This window comes from Rousettus aegyptiacus, unplaced genomic scaffold, assembly GCF_014176215.1.
Source record: "Rousettus aegyptiacus isolate mRouAeg1 unplaced genomic scaffold, mRouAeg1.p scaffold_m13_p_12, whole genome shotgun sequence".
Classification (NCBI taxonomy): domain Eukaryota; kingdom Metazoa; phylum Chordata; class Mammalia; order Chiroptera; family Pteropodidae; genus Rousettus; species Rousettus aegyptiacus.
In genome coordinates, this window is record NW_023416287.1 from 42,698,302 (window position 1) to 42,717,845 (window position 19,544).

General features: G+C 46.0%; 1 protein-coding gene across 19 annotated transcripts in view; it reads left to right on the plus strand.

The window, feature by feature from the left end:
- Positions 1 to 18,315, plus strand: part of ENTPD6 (ectonucleoside triphosphate diphosphohydrolase 6) — a 42,174-nt gene extending 23,859 nt beyond the window's left edge. For 11 of the 19 annotated variants that reach the window (XM_036229781.1, XM_036229782.1, XM_036229776.1 and 8 more), the window contains 4 exons: positions 989 to 1,129; positions 3,076 to 3,132; positions 4,306 to 4,418; positions 10,684 to 11,213. In XM_036229781.1, coding sequence (XP_036085674.1) covers positions 989 to 1,129; positions 3,076 to 3,132; positions 4,306 to 4,418; positions 10,684 to 10,896 — 524 coding nt within the window. In that variant the 3' untranslated portion in view covers positions 10,897 to 11,213. Of the gene's footprint in view, positions 1 to 988; positions 1,130 to 2,660; positions 4,419 to 4,553; positions 5,742 to 10,683; positions 11,214 to 11,317 lie in introns of those variants that run through there. The other 8 variants (XM_036229768.1, XM_036229769.1, XM_036229772.1 and 5 more) reach the window with 7 other exon arrangements.
- The last annotated feature ends 1,229 nt before the right edge of the window (positions 18,316 to 19,544 follow it).

The window sequence follows — 19,544 nt, forward strand, 5'->3', positions numbered from 1 at the left end:
AGTTCTGTGTCAGAAACCAGGAACGAAGACCGAATCTGTTTCGTATTATTCAGTGACCATGTAGGTCACTCTGACTCAGCCACTTGCAAACATACTGTGCATCAGGTCCTGTTACAGTCATTGAGCACATAGTAGTGCACAGTGCAGAAAAGATCTGCGCCCAGGTGGAGTGAGAGGAGTTAGGCAGTAAAACACTTGAGAAACTGCTTTGAAAGAAAATAAAATGGAAGGGGAGGAGATGGAAAGGGAGACTGCAGTTTTAGATAAGAACCTGGGAAAGCCTCAGGGGGTGATATTTAAGATGAGATATGGAGAGATGCAGAATGAGCCACAGAGATCTTAAGCAGCAGTTCTCTCAGCTTTGGGAGCAGCATATGCAAAGGCCTTGAAGTAGCTACTGTGTTTAAGGAATGAGGAGGAGGTAGTGTAGCTGATCAAACAGAACAGTAGAGGGAACTGAGGGCCACAGAGAGAACTGAATGGGGCTGCCCTTGGATGGTGGGACAGGTTTCGGGGAAGGAAAATGGGAACCTGGGTCCAGGCATGAGCTGTAGGACATCCATATCCCTTAATTCTGGGGCCTGTGTTCTTCCAAGCAGGGAGTTAATAACCAACCCTTTGAGCTTGGCAAGCTGCCTGTTAGGCCTCAGTGTCCTCATCTGTGACATAAGGAGAGTGCAAGCCACACCTCCAAGATGGGTGATGAGATGGAGTAAGATGCCACATGTTCAGAGCTCAGCACAGGGCTGGCAGAAGGCGAGTGTGGGGTAAACAGCACAAACATGAGCCCATTGGACTGTGTCAGAACAGCTGCACAGGGCCCATCTGGAAGCTGCTGTCCTTCAGAATTGGGGGCCGTGCTCTCCAGCCACCTGCATCCCCAGCATTTCTTTCCCTTGCTGTGTGTCAGCAGTGCTATGGCTCCTGAAAGGTGCTGTTGATACATATTGTGCCCACTAATCACTGGCCCCGCTTTTGCTTTGCCCAGCAGTGAACCTCTACCAGCTGTGTGCCAGCAGAGTGTCAGAAATCCTTCAAAACAAAGTGCACAGAACGGAAGAAGTGAAGGATGTGGATTTTTATGCTTTTTCCTACTATTATGACCTTGCAGCAAATGTTGGCTTCATAGGTAAGGGTGGGCTGGGCTAGGAACTTGCATGGTGGACCCCTGGGCAGACAGCCTGTGTCAGGGAACAGCTCTGCTGTCAGTCACCTCGGGGCAAGAGAAGTGGACTGACTCAGGAGGGCAGATGTCTTGTCATCAAATAGGAAGTAATAAGCCCCCTTTTTAATAGATCAGTTCTTTGAGACCCTGAGCACAGTTTATATTGTTGGTATAGGAGCAGTCATTCACTGTTGATTCTGTCTTCTGCTCTGAGGCAGGAATTACTCAGGTGTGTGACTCAGACTCTTGCCCTCTTGCCTTGGCCCCTGAGTCTCTGTCTGAGGGAGCCATTTGCAGTGCATCCATGTGGCTGTCCCCGACTGGCATCAGGCTGGCTTGGGGAGGGTTCAGCCCACTCCCCTGGTTACCCTCAGAAGCACATGGGGTCTGTGTGACGACTCCACACCCCCGAGTACGGTCAGGACAGGAGGTGACATTTGCGTTTTCCAAGGCTGGTGGTGTTCAGACCGAGAGTGGAAACTCTTGAAAGTGTGAAGTCACTTTAGTAGGTCATGACCAGAAATTTTGCTAATGAAATGCTTGGAACTAATATTGTGGTAAAGGTAAGAGCATTAATGTAAATAAAAAGATGCCCAGAAGAAACCAGTGATGTCAGGTTCTGGCTCCTGGGGACCCAAACCTCCAGCTATGTCTCGTTTCTGAGCTGCCCACTCACTGTCAGAGCCCAGAGTGGAAGGTAGCCAGTGGTGTTGCAGGGGCGGGGAGAGGTGGTCTGAGTGAAAGGGGACCTCTCTCACCCCTCACTCAGGCCCAGGTCCCTCTCTCTAGCACATGGTTCTGGGTGCCCCCTAAAGCTAAGTCCATGGCTACTGGGCCTAAGGGGCTCCTGCCGGCTCTGTGTAGCTGAAGCAAGGGCATACTCATGTGCACTTCCTGACCATCCTGCTAGCTCTGGGTGTTGCAATGCCCAGGGCCCACCAAACCCCAGCTTGGCCTGGCAGCCTGCTGGGGGCCTCACCTTAACATCCCCTCCTCAATCTGGGACTCCTCATCCTGGCCACAGACTGTCCTTTCCCTAGGGGACCAACATCTTCCCAGGTGACTTCAGGAGATGGTGAATGTTCAGAAAAGCTCTTTTAACTCCCTCTGTGGTCACACGGGGCTCTGAAAGAACCACTTGGGTCTGCGTTCAGAAATGGAATCCACCCTTAATGGTGACATTTGTTGACTGCCTTGGCAAACATCCAAAGTCAAGGAGAAGTCAGGAGATTTCCTTTCAACACATTGAGTAACTGCCTCATGCCATACATAAGTGTGCAGGACACCTGGGGACCCTCTTTTGAATGTGGAAGTTTAAGGGGGCATTGAAGAAACCAGTTGCTGTCCTTGAGAATTGGGGACCCAGCTCTTGGTGCCTCCTTCCCTGGGAATGGCACAGAAGCCTGGGGCCCCACCTTCCTGGAGAGCCCCATAAAGGTTTTGCCCATTTGTTCTAAGACCTAATAACAAACCACTCTTCACTTTGTTTTTCCAGACTTTTTTTCCTACATTTAGGAAATTGATACCAGGATATCATTGCTGAACTCAGGGCCACAGCTTTAGGAAACAGTTCCAGTTTACTTTTTATAACTTAAAATTAAGAATGTGCTCTGTCTGGGGTCCAGGGATCCTGGTAAGCTTCCTCTGGGAGCCCCCTCTAAGGCCCCTGATGTACTGACCACCCCCATGTTGTCCTGCATGGAACACTTGCCCACCCCAAGCTGTGTCAGTTACCTCAGAAACCATGGTCAGTACACGTGGAACCGCTGCCCTACTTATAACCATGCTTGCAGCCAGCCCTTAAATACATGCTGCTTCTCCAGGCTCCCCAGGGGTCAGCCTGAGGGCCTCAGTGGCATTAAGACTCCTGCAGTTTGGATATAGACTAGACACTTGGTCTTGCCCCACAGATGCAGAGAAGGGAGGCAGCCTAGTTGTCGGAGACTTTGAGATCGCAGCCAAGTACGGTGAGTGGCAGCTGTGCTTACCCAGGTGAAAAGGGCCAGGGCATGGGAGCAAGAACGCTGTCCCAGCCATAATAGACTGCCGCGGTACTTGTGACCCAGGCAGGCCCTGGCACCAGAATTCCTGGGTTTGGTTCCTAATTCTGTCAATCAGATGAGCATTCAGAGGTGTGAGTGCAGAGTTGAGAGTATGCTTGGGGTCACCGGGCTGGACCCAGACCACAGGTTCACCACATCATGTGGCCACAGGCAGTGCAGAGGTGAGCTTCGGTGTCCCCAGCTATAAAGGGTCCTGTTTTTAGTCCTTGGGTTATGAGGAATGGACTCCTTTGATTTCACTTTTCCGGATGTCTTTTGACTGTGACTCAGGGAACCCTAAGAGTGATTTCCCTTGAAAACATCCCACTAAGTTCACAGTTGTCACCTGAGCTGAAGAAACCAGGGACCCCTGCAAAGCAGAGCCTGGTATGTGAGGGTATGAGACACTCCCTTAGGGTGTCACAGGTGTTGACCCAGCAGCCCTGGGCCATCCCACCCTCCTCATCGCCTCACACTCACCCAATGAACCAGGATGTGAAGCGAAGGCTTGTGAATATTCTGTTCTTTGGTTGCTGTTCCCAACTTTAGGCCCAAAGAGTTAACCTTTAGTGTGTTTCTCCATAGAAAGTCTTTTCTGGAGACCCCAAAAATGGCTTTGAGCTTCTCATTTCTGGGTTCTTCTCATGGATGTTTATGACTCTTCAATAGGAAAATGTTCCTAGCAGAATTATGGGAAAGCTATTGGTAGGTTTGGCCATACCCCTTGAAAATAAGAGTGGATTGTTCTGGACCAGCTTTGTTGCTGTTTTCATTACCCAGAAAGCCCAAGTTCATGCCCGAGAAAGGTATCCAGGGTCATGGGTGAGTAGATATGGCCTTCTACTAATGACACTGAAATGGGAGGCCTGGCCTGGTGGAGACGGGGCTGGCCTTGAAGCCCTGTCTCTTGGTGTGGTCTTGGCAGGTCGCTGTCCTGCTTTGAGCTTCAGGCTTGTTTAAATTAGCAGAGAGGACCTGGGACTGGCATAGAGCTTGGCTCAGGGTTGCACCTGGAGTGGGTGGAGTTGGATCTGCAGGCACCATACCAGGGAGTGAACCATCAGGAACCTGACTGGGAACCAGCTGTCTCACCCCCAGTATGCCGGACAGTGGAGAACCAACCACAGAGCAACCCCTTCTTGTGCATGGATCTCACTTATATCAGCTTGCTGCTCCAAGAATTTGGCTTCCCAGGGAACAAAGTGCTGAAGGTAAGGACTCCCCTCTTCAGTGCTCCTGTGCTCTTCATGGTCTGAGGGGCTGGAATGCCACCTCCTGCCTCCCACGTGGTCTGGCCTTTCACCCACGTGCATGGTCCTCTCTGCTCCTTTCTGTGTCTTTTCCAGCTGACTCGGAAAATCGACAGTGTTGAGACCAGCTGGGCTCTGGGAGCCATTTTTCATTACATCGACTCCCTGAATACCCAGAAGAGTTGAGCCACGTAGTGGCTGAGCTGCCTGCTGTCCTCAACAACAGGGGCTCTCTCTCTGCAGGAACAGACCCTTTAGGCTCCCTTGATGTGTTGGGAGGAGGCCACAGCTCGAGCTGAGACTCCTCTTCCCTGCAGCCTTGCAGACCTGCCCTTGCAAGGGCAGAGGCCTAGAACTTGGCTCAGGCCCAACACCTCATCCTACCTGCCTCAGCTCCAGGTGGAAAATGAACTAGATAGGGAGAGGGCACATACCAAGGCCAGGATGGTGCATTCCTATTGTCCCTACCTTTCCCATCTGCAGGGTTGGGCAGCTGTGACATGCATCCCTGTGAATGGAGGCTTGTCTACTATCTACCCCCTCCCCCTAGGGCAGAGCTTCACCTTCTCCCCAAGAGTCTGTGCGGAGGTTGTGCAGCTGTCCTGGCTACCCTCAGGGTGAGCTCAGTGGGAATCATCATGCCCTCTGGAGTGGTGGATCAGGCAGGATGCTGTGAACTCTGGACTTGAAGGTGTTTGTTCCTCCTGGGGTGTGGACAGGTGAAGTCATCTAAAGGCCTGTTTCCTCAGTCCTTGGATGGCTTAGGGTTAACTGCTGGAATTGACACTATGAATAGAAGGAGGGGCTGAGGGAAATACCTCTTTATGGCCCTCATGTGCCCCAGCTCTTCAGGAAAGCCTGAACGTGAGTGTGAACTGCTGTCAAATGTTTATGGCTGTGCTGCATGAGTGATGTCTGTCGTCTGTCGTGCAGTGCTGAGTGCTTGTGCGGCCACTGTGCTCTGAGCCCCAGTGGGTGTACTGCTGCCGTGAGCCGTGTACAGCCAAGCAGTAGAGGAGACACAGCCCTCCTCAGGTCAGCTGGCACCGCAGTCCCCAGAACTGCCCTCTTGGAACTGCTTTCTCGTGGCTCTTCCCCCTTGAACTCCATAGGACACTGACTTGGACCTCCAGTGTCTGTGTCGCAGGATCCATCGAGGGGAGACGTGCACTGAGTGCTGTGCACACTGTGGTCCCAGGTTCACAGTCATCTGTGGTGAATGTACCAATATGCAGGATAAGCCGAACCTCATGTTTCACTCAAAATAAAGGTTTACAAGGGTTATTCCTCCTCTGTGATTCCTTTCAGTGAGCATCAGTGACGTTTGTCCACCTAGCACTGGTGGAGAAGCACCTGCGGTCCCTATTTACTAAAGTTTAAACAAAAAACTACGCAGATGGGGTGATAGGTGGTGGCACAATTAATTCCTGTCAGTATATCGAGACCACAGCAGAACACATGGAGGCCCCCCTTCCTGGCCTCCCTTGTCTGTGATCAGCCCTGTAGAGGCCCAGGCTGTTCTCGAGTCTGGGCAGAGCCCCTCTCCTTCCTGGGGGTCTGTTGAAGCAGAGCTTTCCCTGCTGTCTAAGACCATGGCCATAGCACAGGCCAGGTAAGTCTTCACACACATCACCAATGGCATGGTGGTCTTGAGAGAGTGCCAAGCCCCAGGTTGCAGTGTGTTCAGTGAGGACCTGGCTTTAATATATGGGTCAATCGGAAGGGGTTTGCATGTCAGGCAAAGATTGGGCGGACTTCTCACCCCAAGTGCTAGATGTTCACATGTCTCATGCCTCTCTTGGCATGAGAGGGAGGGAGCACAGCGAGGCTACAGCAGGATCAAAGCAGATATGACTGCTGAATAATTATATATAGTAGAGGCCTGTGGGGAGAGAAAAGGCCTCTGCAGAAAAAAAGGATAATCTTGCTCCTTACCTCACAGAGCCTTAAATTTCCAGTGGGCAGAGAAACAGGAGAGGGATCCAAATGAAAGCTTTCGATGTTTGAGAAGCTCTATGCCTGCGGGACACTCAGATATGGAGGCTTCCACCCTTTTCTGAGTGTCATCTGGTCTGAGTGGGGTAATCATTACTGCCCCAACTCCAGAAGGCTAGAGGGGGACCACCAGGACACAAACCACTGACACCATGAGCCAGCTCTCCTCTGCTCAGTGGTTTCCCCAGAAGGTAGCCCCTGGAGCAAAGATCTAGAGCTCTGTGTATGACACAAGTTGGGAAAGACAAAGGAGAGATGCTTCCCCCAACTGAAAAACCACATTAGAACTAAAGCTTAGAGGCTTTCACTTGACAGGGACACAAAAATTAACTTCTCCCCTGCACCTCACCATCCCTGCCTTGAGGTCTCCCCGGCCTCTTCCACAATCTGAATTAACTCTGGAGGCAGGGAGTTAAAGATGTATGAAGATAAAAGTGAAAATCGATTTGGTCCATTTATAGGTTAGTGATCTCACATCTGAAAAAGTGAACTACTGGAGCATTCCCAAAAGATTGCCAAATAAGTCATAGAATATTTTTAAACCAGCAAAATATACAAATCATGTCACTGAGTGCCTTTTCTGTTTATAAAGCATTTTAAAAAAATAACTGCATATGTATATCTTAACATGTAAAAGATGCAAACCAGGGATACAGTGAGAATTTTGTCCCCATGTGTCCTAGAGGACATGTGCACCTGTGTGCTCTGATCTTTGCACACCCCACACACTACCTCCTGCCCATATGTCCCAAACCTTTCTGTTCCCTCTTAGAGAAGCCACCCATGTTGGTACACAATGAGCTGCCTTGGTCCTGCAGTGCCTGGTGGCATCCCCAGGTCTGGATAACAAGACCTCACAGCGTCAAGTTGTTTCCAGTCCTACATTCACATGCACAGAACATTTTTTTTTTTGTATTGTTTTGTCTTAGGAGCATATTTTAATAAGCAATTAAAAATCTATGTTAAACAGCTTAAATTGAATCATGAGATGAATGAATCAATAAAAGCTAGAAAATAATGGAATTAAACTGGTTCTTACTCCCTAACATGAAATATGCCCTCTCTGATATTCAGAATAATTCAACTCGCTTCCTCTTCCATCTTCATGGGGTTGTACCACTAAATAATGAGAAAATAGAAAAAGTGCCAATGACCGCTCCATCTTAGATGGAATCACTGAGGAGACCTTGTCTTGCTTGACTACTAGGGTCAGATTCTGAGAAATTGTGTGGGGTTGGAGTCTACTTCTTCCTGCCTTAATGAAGAGCAGATGGGACTCTCAAGAATGAGATAAAGTGGTCAAAATGGCAGCCTTACCTATTCAGAGAACTACAACTGTTTTAGGCCAGTGGAGGAAATGAAAACCCTGTGAAGACAGGGGCCCTTGTGGAAGTAGAGTCCTTTATAAAGCTATACTTTTTACAGAAAACAAAGTTTTGAGACTACTGGAGTTTAGGGAAGGACTTGCTTGAAACACTCCCAAGAGTTTACCCACTATTTTTATCCCAGTCACACAGAATAGAAATAAATTCACCTTGCCAAGATATATGAAATCATATTTTGAAGTCTCATTGACCTTTTTTTTTTTTTAAGGTATAATGATATAAAACATTAGTTTCAACCATAAAACAATGATTTGATATTTGTATGTTACAAAATGATCACAATAAATCTAGCTAACATCAATCTCATACATAGTTATTTTTTTCTTGTGATGTGACATTTAAGATTTACTCTCAGCAACTTTCAAATATGTAATACAGTATTATTAATTATAGTCCCATGCTGTACATTATATATCTCCATGACTTATAACTGTAAGTTTGTACCGTATGACTCCCTTTACCTGCCCGCCCCCCGCTCCCATCTGTGACAACCAACAGTCTGTGTTCTGTATTTATGATCGTGTTTTTTGATTTGTTTTTTGTTTTTTTCTAGGTTCCACATATAAGTGAGCTCATTAAGTATTTGTCTTTCTCTATCTGACTTATTTCTGACTTACTTAGTGTAATGTCCTCAAGATGCACCCATATGTCACAAATGGCAAATTTCATACCTTTTAATGGCTGAATAGTATTCCATTGTGTAAATATTACCACAATTACATACCTATCATCAGTCAGTGGACACATGTTGTTTCCATATCTCGGCTATTGTAAATTATGCTGCAGTGAACATGGGAGTGCATAATTTTTGAATTCGTGTTTTTTGAATTTGTTTTTTCATTTTCTTTAGACAGATTCCCAGAAGTGGAATTACTGACTCATGTGGCAGTTCTATTTGTAATTTTTAAAGGAAACTCAATACTGTTTTCCATAGTGGCTACATCAGTTTCCATTCCCATTAGCAGTGCACAGAGTCCCCTTTTATACACATCCTCTCCATTGCTTGTTATTTCTTGTCTTCCTGATAATGGCCATTCTAACAGGTGCAAAGTGATATCTCATGCCTGTTGGCCGTTTGTATGTCTTCTGTGGAAAAATGCCTATTCAGATCCTATGCCAATTTTAAAAATCAGATTGGGTTTGGTTGTTTTGGGTTTTGGAGGTTTTGTTTTTGCTATTGAGTTCTGTGAGTTCTTTATGTATTTTGAATATTAACCCCTTATCAGACACATGGTTTGCAGATATTTTCTCCTATTCAGTATGTTGTTTCATTGTGTTGATGATTTCCTTTGTCAGGGAAGGAATGTTTTAAATTGTGACCACACTGACTTCCAGTTAAGGTAGTGGAATAGGTCAATGCTGTGCTGGCCTACTCTCACAACCAACTCAAAACTACAACTAAACTACAGAACAGCTATCATTAAGTCTATTCACCTGAAGTCTAGCTGAACAGAAGTCCTATAACTAAGAATATATAGAAGAAGCCATGTCAAGACTGATAGGAAGGGTGGAGATGCAGAATGGTCGATCCCACACCCCTGTGTGGTAGAAAAATTTTGAAGGATATCTCAACTTCAGAAGTACCCCTAAGAAAGGTCCCCCTGAAGAGCAACAGGGCCCGTCCCCACATCAGGGTTCCAGTGCCAGGAAGAGAAGACCCCATAACTTCTGGCTTTGAAAACCAGCGGAGATTGTGGCTGAGTGAGACAGACAGGCTTCTGGAGTCCCAGGTGTTTCTCTTAAAGGGCCTGTGCACAAACTACCTCACTGACGGATTCACTCGCTCTGAGCTCCAGCACTGGGGCAGCCCCTCACAGGTTCCAGGGACATACAGAGAGGAACTTAATTTTCTGGCTTCAGGGTGAGAGCTGGAGGGGCAGCATTCTCCCAGACAGAAGTACTAGAAGAAGCTATTTTTCCTTTGTTGAGCCCTCTCCCTATCTATCATGTAGACATAGGCAGCCACCATATCTCAGTCTCCATCATTCTGGCTAACACTGTTCATGCTTCCCTGGTGATTCCCTGAGACCTTGCCCCACCCAATTTCAGGTACACCTAAGTCACTTTTAGCAGCTTTTCCATACAAATGGCCTGTCTTGGCTTATGCAGCAGACTTTCCTAAAGTCTGTCAAAGGTTCACAAACCCTAAAGAAGCAGCATCTGCCTTGGCGTGCCCCATACCTCAAGCCTGGCACTAGCAGCAGCCAGCCTCAGTTCACAGCTTAGCCTCTCCCAGTTACCTCTAAGCCCAGCACAAATGGCAAACACCTGCAAATCACTTTGTAGCTCATTCCAAGTGGTCCCAGACAGGGCATAGGCAATGGGTGTGTGTTTTTTTCAGACCCACTTGTAGGATAGCTAAGGAGCAAATGGATTTGCAAATAAATATGCCAAAGCTCAGAGGCCTGCAAAGGCTTGTTCTGAAACAATAAGGAGAAATGGGAATATAAACCAGGATTTTTATCTGTCTGAGGATAAAGAGATTTCAAAGGCTTTTTTAAATGTCTCTTCATACATTGGAATGTTATTTTGGAATAAAAAGGAAGTACTGACATATAGTACAACATGATGAACCTTGGAAACATTAGTCTAACTGAAAGGAGCTAGGCACAAAAGCTCTCATTGATGCCTGAGAGCTTGACAGGGCAGGAGTTCAGAGGGACCTGGACCTGGAGCTCTAGTGACCAGGTTCTTACCTTACGCTACAAGAAGGAATTCAAGGGCATGACAAATAGCAAGCAGGAAAGTGTAAGTTTTCACAAAGAGAAAGTACACTCGAGAAAAGTGCTGACGGCTCAGAGAGAGTCTCCCCAAGCAGTCTGAATTATGGGCTTTTGTTTTTGTAGGGGTCCGGGTGTTCCAAGGCTCTCCATCCTGCCTTCAAGTCTTGGATTGTTTCTCATGAAACCTGGAGGGAAGGAGGTGGCCCAAGGCCATCAGTTTGTCTCTGGACCTTGGCTTGTTTCTCATGCTGTAGTCTCAAGCTGGAAATCAAAACGGGGAGGACTAAGATAAGCGAGAATTTCCAGAGCTGTTTCCTGGGGGTGGGGCATCCCTAGGCTAACTATCCTGCCTCAGCATTGCAGGAGTCCATTTATGTGAGGCATCCACAACAGACCAGTCCACAGGGGCAGCAAGTAGATTGGTGGTTGCCAGAGTGAGAGAGAGAATTGGGAGTGCTAATTAGTCTGGATATAGGGTTGTTAGGGGGTGGTGAGAAGGTTCTAAACTTTGATTATGGTGATACTTACACAACTCTGTAAATATACTAAAATCCATTGATTTCAGTGGGTAAATTTATTGTATGTAAATTGTTTCCCAATAAAGCAATTTTAAAAAAGAAGACTGGAATTTCAGGGAAGCAGCAGCCTACAATGGTAGATTTCCATCTTACCATTTTGTTTCAGTCTGAAAGCATATGATCCTTTCTTCTTTTTTCAACCCTTAGACTGTTTCAGTCTTGTCATGGTCTCTTCACAGACCCGTGGGCTGAAGGAAGATCCCTTCCATGAGGGAGGGGTCAGGTCTGCTCCTTCCGGAGGAACTCTTGGGTCCTACAGGTGCCTGACTCATGGAGACTGGCCCTCAGCTGCCTACTGAATGATGAAAGGGTGTCTGAAAGAAAGCAGGAGAACTGAAAACTGAGAATGGAGACACTGACTTTCCCTTCCCACCCTCTGAATTTCCTCATATCTTTCTCAATGGGAATGCCTGGCCAGGACTCCACCCAAATCAAACAGCGAGATTATGGTTTGGGCAAAGCAAATAGGCTTTGTGCAAGAAGCCTTCCTTCACTTCCCTCCTGGATGGGCAATTCACACTTGGCTCAGAGCTTCCGTGGAATTCCTCTGAACAATATGAACCTCAGAAGGGACTTAGTGCTGCTTCCTAGAGGCCTAGATTAGCAAAGGCTGCCTATTTGACGGAAGCTGTGTCTGGTACTTTAGATCTTTCTGGCTTTTATTTCTGATCTGGTGACTTTTTAAAGAATATTTTTATCAAGGGTATAATGTACAACTCTTATGTATACAGTTCAAACAATTTTAACAAATACATACACCATGGAGCCCGCACTCCTATTCTGTCACCCCAGGAAGTCCCTGGACAGTCTCCCCACACTTGGCCCTGGCAACAACTGCTCTGATTTCCATCAGAACACATTGCTTTGCTAGTTCTGAAATTTCAAACAAATAGAATTGTATGTGGTTTTTTGAATCTGGCTTTCAGCTCAGCATAATGTTTGTGAGAATCACCCATGTTGGTGTGCATATCAGTAGTTTATTCATTTTTATTGTTGAGTAGTATTCCATTATTTCAATATATTATTGTTGAGTAGTATTCTATTATTTCAATATATTTATTACACATCATTTTAGTATTTTCCTGTTGATAGTCACCTGGGGCTTTAATGACAAGCATTCTGTGAGCATTCTCACAAAAGTCTTTTTCGTGGACATTATGTTTTTATTTCTCTTGTGTGAATACCTAAAAGTGGAATGACTGGGTCATATGGAGAGTTCATGTTTAACTACAAGAACCTGCCAAACTATTTTTCAACATGGCTTTGCCACTTCACACTCTCATTAATAGTGCCCCACATCCTCACCAACACTTGGTACTGTGAGTTATTCTAATGTTAACCATTCTAGCAGTTGCGTGCCAGTACTCCACTGTGGTTTTAACATGCATATCCCTGATGTGATCTAATGAATTTTAAAAGAGACTTCAAAAATTCTCCTGCTCACGCCAGCCACTTTTCTGCTCCCCAATCCACCCTTGCCTGGCATGCTGCACATAGAAGGACTGGAATCTACTTTATTCAGTGTACTCCTGGAGCCTGCAAGTATGAGGCAGTGCTGGGCACACAGGAACCTCTCCCTGAGGAGTGTGCACTCCAGGTCGAGACAGCAAACTATTTCTGTAAAGGGCAGAGAGTAAGTACTATAGGCTTAGCAGGCCATATGGTTTCTGTCACGGTGCTCACCCTGTAGTGGAAGTGTGAAAGCAGCGTAGACAAAACGTAACTGAGTGAGTATGGTTCCAACCACACTTGATTTAGGGACACTGAAATTTGAATTTCATATAATTTTTACATATCATTTAAAAATGTAAAAAATATCCCTAGCTTGAGAGCTATACAAAAACAGAGGGTGGGCCAGCTTGGGCTGAGGCCTCAATTTGCTGCCCCTGCATCTGAGTGGAGGCAGCCAGCTCAATTGTAGCTGTAAGCCAGCAGTGGGGAGGAACTTCACACCCCATCCTCCACTGACGGGCTTCCTCTGGTTGAGGGCGGGGGTGCCTCCCACTGAAGAGGGCAGCAGAGGGCCAGAACTAGACTGGCAAGACTGGCTCTGAGTACTTTGCAGCCCCTCACAGGACCATAGCTCCACAATGCTAGCTAGGGCTTCTTCCCCGCCACTCCCCATCCGTGACAGCCCTCTCACTGACAGCTCTAACCACTACTTCTGCCTGGTTTCTTTGGAGTTAACATGTCAGAATGCCTATCCACCTTCACCTGCCACCTCAAGTCCCCATTTGCCCAACCCCTAGCCCAGCCCGAGCACCCGCCAGGGAAGGGCTGAGACTGGCTCAGAAGCTTGCCTGTTTGGGTGGTAATTTGTAGGGACAGTGAGGGGCTCAGCCTTCCACAGAGGGAGTGCTCAACATGTGGCCTGTGCAGGATGGTTCTGGAGAGCGTCCAGGAGACAAGAGAGACCATGAAGAAACCACCAAAGCACTCCTGGCCAGAGGACACGAAAGAGCAGCTGAGGATGAACAAAGGGGAGACTAAAACCCACAGGGAACAAAATGCTGGAGGACCTGTTCCTGAGAAAATCCTTGGGAGCTTGGGGGAAAAGGCAGGCCCACCAGGTTTGTCTATTGGTACCTGCTCTGGGAGATGCCAGGAAGCTACTGACCTAAAGAAGGATGTGGAGCTCCGTAGGGTATGGGGGAGGGTGAGGACATAGGCTAGTCTAGGGGGGGAAGAGGGTGTAAGGCCATGGCTGCCCAGTGTAACCCCAGCTTACTCCAGGTCTGTGCCTCCTCCACACCCACAGGAATGCCTCACTTGGGGTGGCTCCTAAATGTGCATATGATGAACTTTCACACTTGTACACACCACACTGCAGTAAAGAACTTTTCCAGACCCCAATGAGTCTCTCACGCCCCTCCCCCCTCAACCGTATTCACCATTCAGTTTCCACTCATATCCTCAGATCTGCCTGTCCTAGAAGCTCATGTAAACTGAATCCTACAGGATGAGCTCTCCAGTGCCACCTACTCACTAGCATCACCCATCTGCATTGTTGGGTGTGGCTGATCATTCTCATGGCTGCAGACCATTCAACTGTGGGAATGTGTCACCAAGTATTTATCCACTCCAGTGCTGATAACCATTTGCATGGTTTCCAGTTTGGGGTTGTTTTGACTAGGGCTGTTCTGAACATTTTATACATAACTTTTGGTCAGCATACGCATTCATATTTGTGGGGGTATCTTCTTTGTGGTAGAATTGCTGGGCCGGAGGTAGATGTTTGTTTAGCTTTAGTGAATACTGCCAGTTTTTCACAGTGGTTGTTCCAACCTGTAAGGACGTTTGATGTAGAACCTACAGAGGCCACCATGAGAACACTGTCAGTGGGAGCAGGACTGAAGCCAGGGACCCAAAGACAGTCCTGAAAGACACCAGATGTGATGTCGATGAGTGCAGACCTAGGCTCACTAGTGTGAGTGAGCAAGGGGGACCCTCAGGGCCTGTGGGTAGGAGCCAGGTGACTTCAGCTTTGGGAAGGACAGGGAGCAAAAGGAGGAGCTTAGCCGAGTACCATGGCAGGAAGAAGAAGAAAAATACTGGCAGGAGTGTGGATCACAAGTGCAGAACTTCATCGTTGGCTCTACATGTTGAGAAACTCAAATGTATTCATTCATCCAGGAGTGAGCAGACAGCAGGAAATTGTCATGTAGCAAGTCTCAAGAGATACCAGTTAATTAACAGAAAGTATTTGATGTATTTATGGATTGGCATACCTGATCCCAAAATGGCATTGATTGTCCCTAACAGCCCTGGGAGAAGCTCACTGGAAATCACAGCACAGTCTGGAAACTCCAAGTTTTGGAATCTCCAGAAGAGAGGGTTGGAGGGACACTTCCATCTAGCCCCATTGCCTTGAGGAACTGCCCAGCTGAGGACTCTACAGCAGGGAGTATGGAAAAGTATGGGTTCTTTAAAATCCCCTTTTCCAGCAATCTTCCTGTCATTGAAACTTCTGTCCAGTGCTTCTGCTTCAAGGCCTTGCCACTTAGTCTGTGGTTCCACACCTGGGTGCTTGTTTAAGATGCAGACTAAGGGCCCACCTGCTGAATCTAAACCTTCTTCTAACAAGACCCACCAGGGGGTTCTTCTGAACCTACAGAAAGCACCATCGAAGGGCTTTGCTGAAGCTGTAACCCAGGTGAAGCTGGGCCTCCTGGAGGCTTGCCCATGCCTGAAGGTGCTTCTAGGAAGGTAGAAATCTGATTCGAAGAGCCTTAAAGGATAATGGAGCTCTTTACCCTGGTTTTCTTCTGGGATTTTTACATAGCTCATCACACAGAAAGCTTTCTAAAATTCCTCTTTGGCTATCTCTCCATCTGCTTACATCCTGTATATCTTCCCCATCCTGATATCTCTGTGTTGTCTGTGGATATGGAGCATATAGTAAGTGGCCTCAAGTCATACACAGCAGGTGTCTGTTGAATGCCAGAAACTTTCAGGTTCTCTGTCCCCATGAGCAGGTGTCCGGACCATATGCCTCCTTTTGCAGCCTGAGGTTGTGCCTCAGCGTCACCAGCCCCATCCCACAGGACTGCTGGTCCCACTGCTCCCAGCCCTCCTAGGATTGGAATAGGCACATCGGCAGCACAGTGAGTAGATTCACAGAGACACTTGTTTTCCAGGGTTACTTCCACAGGTGGCCATTATTGGTCATTTTACATGAATTCAGTCCATGCAGAGACACAGACTTTCTCACTGTGAGTTTAACATATCCCCTGGAGAGACGGGGCAGTGCAACAAATAGGCCTGCTTCAGGACTGGAACTGTCTCTTTCCTTCTGCTGCCAGAAAGTTTCCACTGGATGACAGAAGCAATACTGAGGAGCCCTGAGAAGTGCTTATTTCCTCATAGCACCTGACCCTGACTGAGCAGGAGGGCACAGTAGACTTGCTCCCCCCACACCTGGCCCTCTGAGCCCTCCAGGCTGAGGCTTTGCCCTCCTCCTTGGATGAAACCATGGTCCCCCAGGTCATTCTGGTACAGCAGAAAGTCCAGTCTAATAACTAACTCCAAGGTAATCATCAAAACAGTTCAATCCTCACCGAAGTGAGGGAATGTTTTTGGCTTGAGAACAGCATGGTGGTGGCCCTGAGTATGACCAGCTTCTTCTCTTTTTAGCATGTTCACCACTCCATCCCTCACCAACTCCTATTTTTGCTGCTCTCCCTTCTGGAGGAAGGAAGGGCCTAAGTAAGGGGGTCATAAGGTGGACTTCCCAAGCTAACTCTTGCCGCTTGGCTTTAGAACCCACCTCACAATCATTGAACAAGTAGCAGACTGTAGGCCCAGCTAAGCATGAGACAGTGTCCTAGTGCACACTGGGAAACTCCTTGGTGCATCTGATAGGGTTCCTCCTACAACAGGGGTACTGACGTAAAAAGGCTGCCTGTGGCAGAGAGTCCCAGATTTGCATGCGTGCGCGCACGCACACACACACACACACACACACACACACACACACACAAGTGCTAGAAATTAGGCAATTGAAATCCTGGATTCAGGGCTTTGGGATTTGTGCTTATAGCAAGCCGTACAGTGAAAGTGCCTTGGATATTATCTGCACCTCTATATGCTGGGTCCTAGGTGTCTTTCCTATATCATGATGGTGTATACAGTATGCTGCATTGTATAACTATAAGTGATGTCGTATCCTCAGTGCATTAAATCAGGAGTCACATAGCATTGGTTTGTCCCTTTATTGGTATCACTTCATGAGGCTGGATTGAGTCTCTTTCCATTGTAAAGTGCCTTTTCCCTTTTAGAACTAATGAGGTAATCTGTGGAGTGGTACTGTGAGATTGTGAATATCCTGTTCCCCTAAAGCCTTTGTCCAATAGTTCTAACATCAACTCCTACATTTACTTGGCATCATTCTATAGAGAAAAGCTTCTTTCCTTCTTCTCCACCCTGCTTTTATTGCCTTTTTATTATCACACTGGTCTCATGAATTTTTTTTTTTTTAACATCGGCGTGTAAAAATACATGTTACTAAGAATATCTAGTTACCTTCCCCAGTCTAGGGGGAGCCCCAGTCCCACAATGTCATTCTAGCTAGTGGTCTGAATTCTACTGAGCTTTACAATTACCAGCCTCTCAAAAACAATGCTTTTATTATTTGCCCCCTGGTTCCAGAAAGGCCAGGTCTGTCTTCACTTGCAAACACTTAATTGACCAGCACAGATCAGCCAGCGACATTGCTGGGATTCCAGACAGTTTTTACTCTAGGCACACGCAGTCTCATAAAGGGCTGGTGATGCTTCTGAGCCACTCTTAACCAATATTTATTGAATCCTTATGATCAATAAGACACTCTTCAGGTCCTCAAGAAGCTTAAGCCTAGCCCACCAAAAATGTCTGTTTTCCACACACAATTTCTTTAAGTTCCCACAGCATTTCATTCCACACAGAAGACATCTTTCATCTCTGTTTCTGAAGCACATGACTAGCTACAGAGTCTTAAATACCTGTGTAAAAGAACTTTAAAGGTAATTTATTATCTCCAACAACATAGAATAACTCAGTACTATAGTAACTGAACCTGAATCAATATCTAACACTTCTTAGTAAATTAATTTTTTAAAATGATCTCCCCAAAAGGGGAGAAAAAGATTAAAGAGAACCAATCAGTATGTAACAAGGCAGTCTGACTGACCTCACAATGAGCCAGGCTGTCAGAAAAACAATTTTTTTCTCTTGGAGGGCCAAATCTGAGCTCACTTATTTTTCATGTTGCCTATGCTGAAGCCATATATATAGTTTTATTGTTAAAATGGAAGATAAGATCCAGATTCCTCACCAGGTTGACCTGGCGCCTACACCTGGCTCCCCACCTCCTCTCTGAATCCACCTGTTGGTTGTATAGGGGAAGAAAAAATTCTTCTTTTCTACCCATCTCAAATTCTCCATCTGGGGCCCTGTAAATTTGACTGGCCAAGGCAGCTTAACAAGAGGAAAACAGACATGCTTATTAGCATGTTTGTTGCCCATACACATGGGAGTACCCACAAATGGGTAACTCAAATGAGTGGTTAGAACTTGGCTTTATGTATTATCTTAGGCTAAAACAAAGGAAAAGCATTTTGAGGTCTTTTGGGCAGGGAAGGCAAGTTATGGGAAGGTGACCAGGAAAAGCATGGTAAACATAGGTTGTTTAGTTTTTTTTTTTAAATTTATTTTTCAATTACAATTGATATACTATATTACATTAGTTTTAAATGTACCACAAGACATTTACATACCTTATGAAATGATCACCCCCATAAGTCTAGTACTCATCTGACACTAAACATAGTTATTACAATACTTTTGACTATTAGTAAAGTTTTATAGGCAGACTTAAGTTGGGAGAGGTAAGCATCTCTACAAATGTAAATTTGCTTTATAAATGTAATTTTCCTTTACAAAAGGAAAACTCATATTTTGATTTTAAAGATTTTCCTTCTTCTACTGTTTCTCAATGTCCTATAGCTTAACATAATTCATACACCAAAGTGGCATTTTCAGGGTGGCAAATTCTGGTAGCCCTCAGGTATTCTCTTTGCTCCACCTACACTGGACTTTCTGTTCTATGAACTGTCCAAATGGGTGCCCAGCTCAGGGCCTTTGCACTTGCCATTCCCCCAGATTCATTCACTCATTATCTTTAGGCCTCAATTCAAACATCAGCTCCCACTAGCCACTTAGCCTGCTTTTCTTTACAGCACATATAACCATCTCAAAATTATTTATCTGAAAATGGCAGAGGTACTCATAAGTCCCCTTATCCGTTCCAGTGATACAGTGGCCAGAGGGAAGTGAGGGGACACGATCGTGAAAAGACTCCTCCCTGCTTCAACCACACACATTGTGAAGATTCAAGACTGGACTAAATGACATGATAGAGAGGATGATGATGGAGCTCTCAGGAGAAAGAAATTACATCTGGGTAGGAGGATCTTGGAAAATTTCATAGAAGAAGATTAGCCATGAAGGATGGATAGAATGACTTAAATTTTACTTAAACAGGAGTAACAAAAAAAGAAGTAAAAGTCAATTTGAGTAAGAGAGAACATATAGTTCTTAAATCAGCAACCATTAATAAAGTCTATGGCCTCCAATTTTTCTTACATTTATTCTTCCTATAAAAGATATGTTGTAGAAAAAACAGGTAATACACAAAGTATGAGAAAAATAATAATCCCTCCTGATAAATCTGCTATTCAGTAATAACCAGTGTTTATGTTTTGGTATAAATTTGTGTTTCCAACACAGTTGCCACATGTGGTTATTTAATTTAAATTTAAATGAAATAAAATTAAAAACATTACTCTCATTTCTGCATCACATCTTTCTTATTTCTGTCTTTCCATTTATCCTTACCGTATCATCCTTTATACCTTCCTAGTTAGTTAT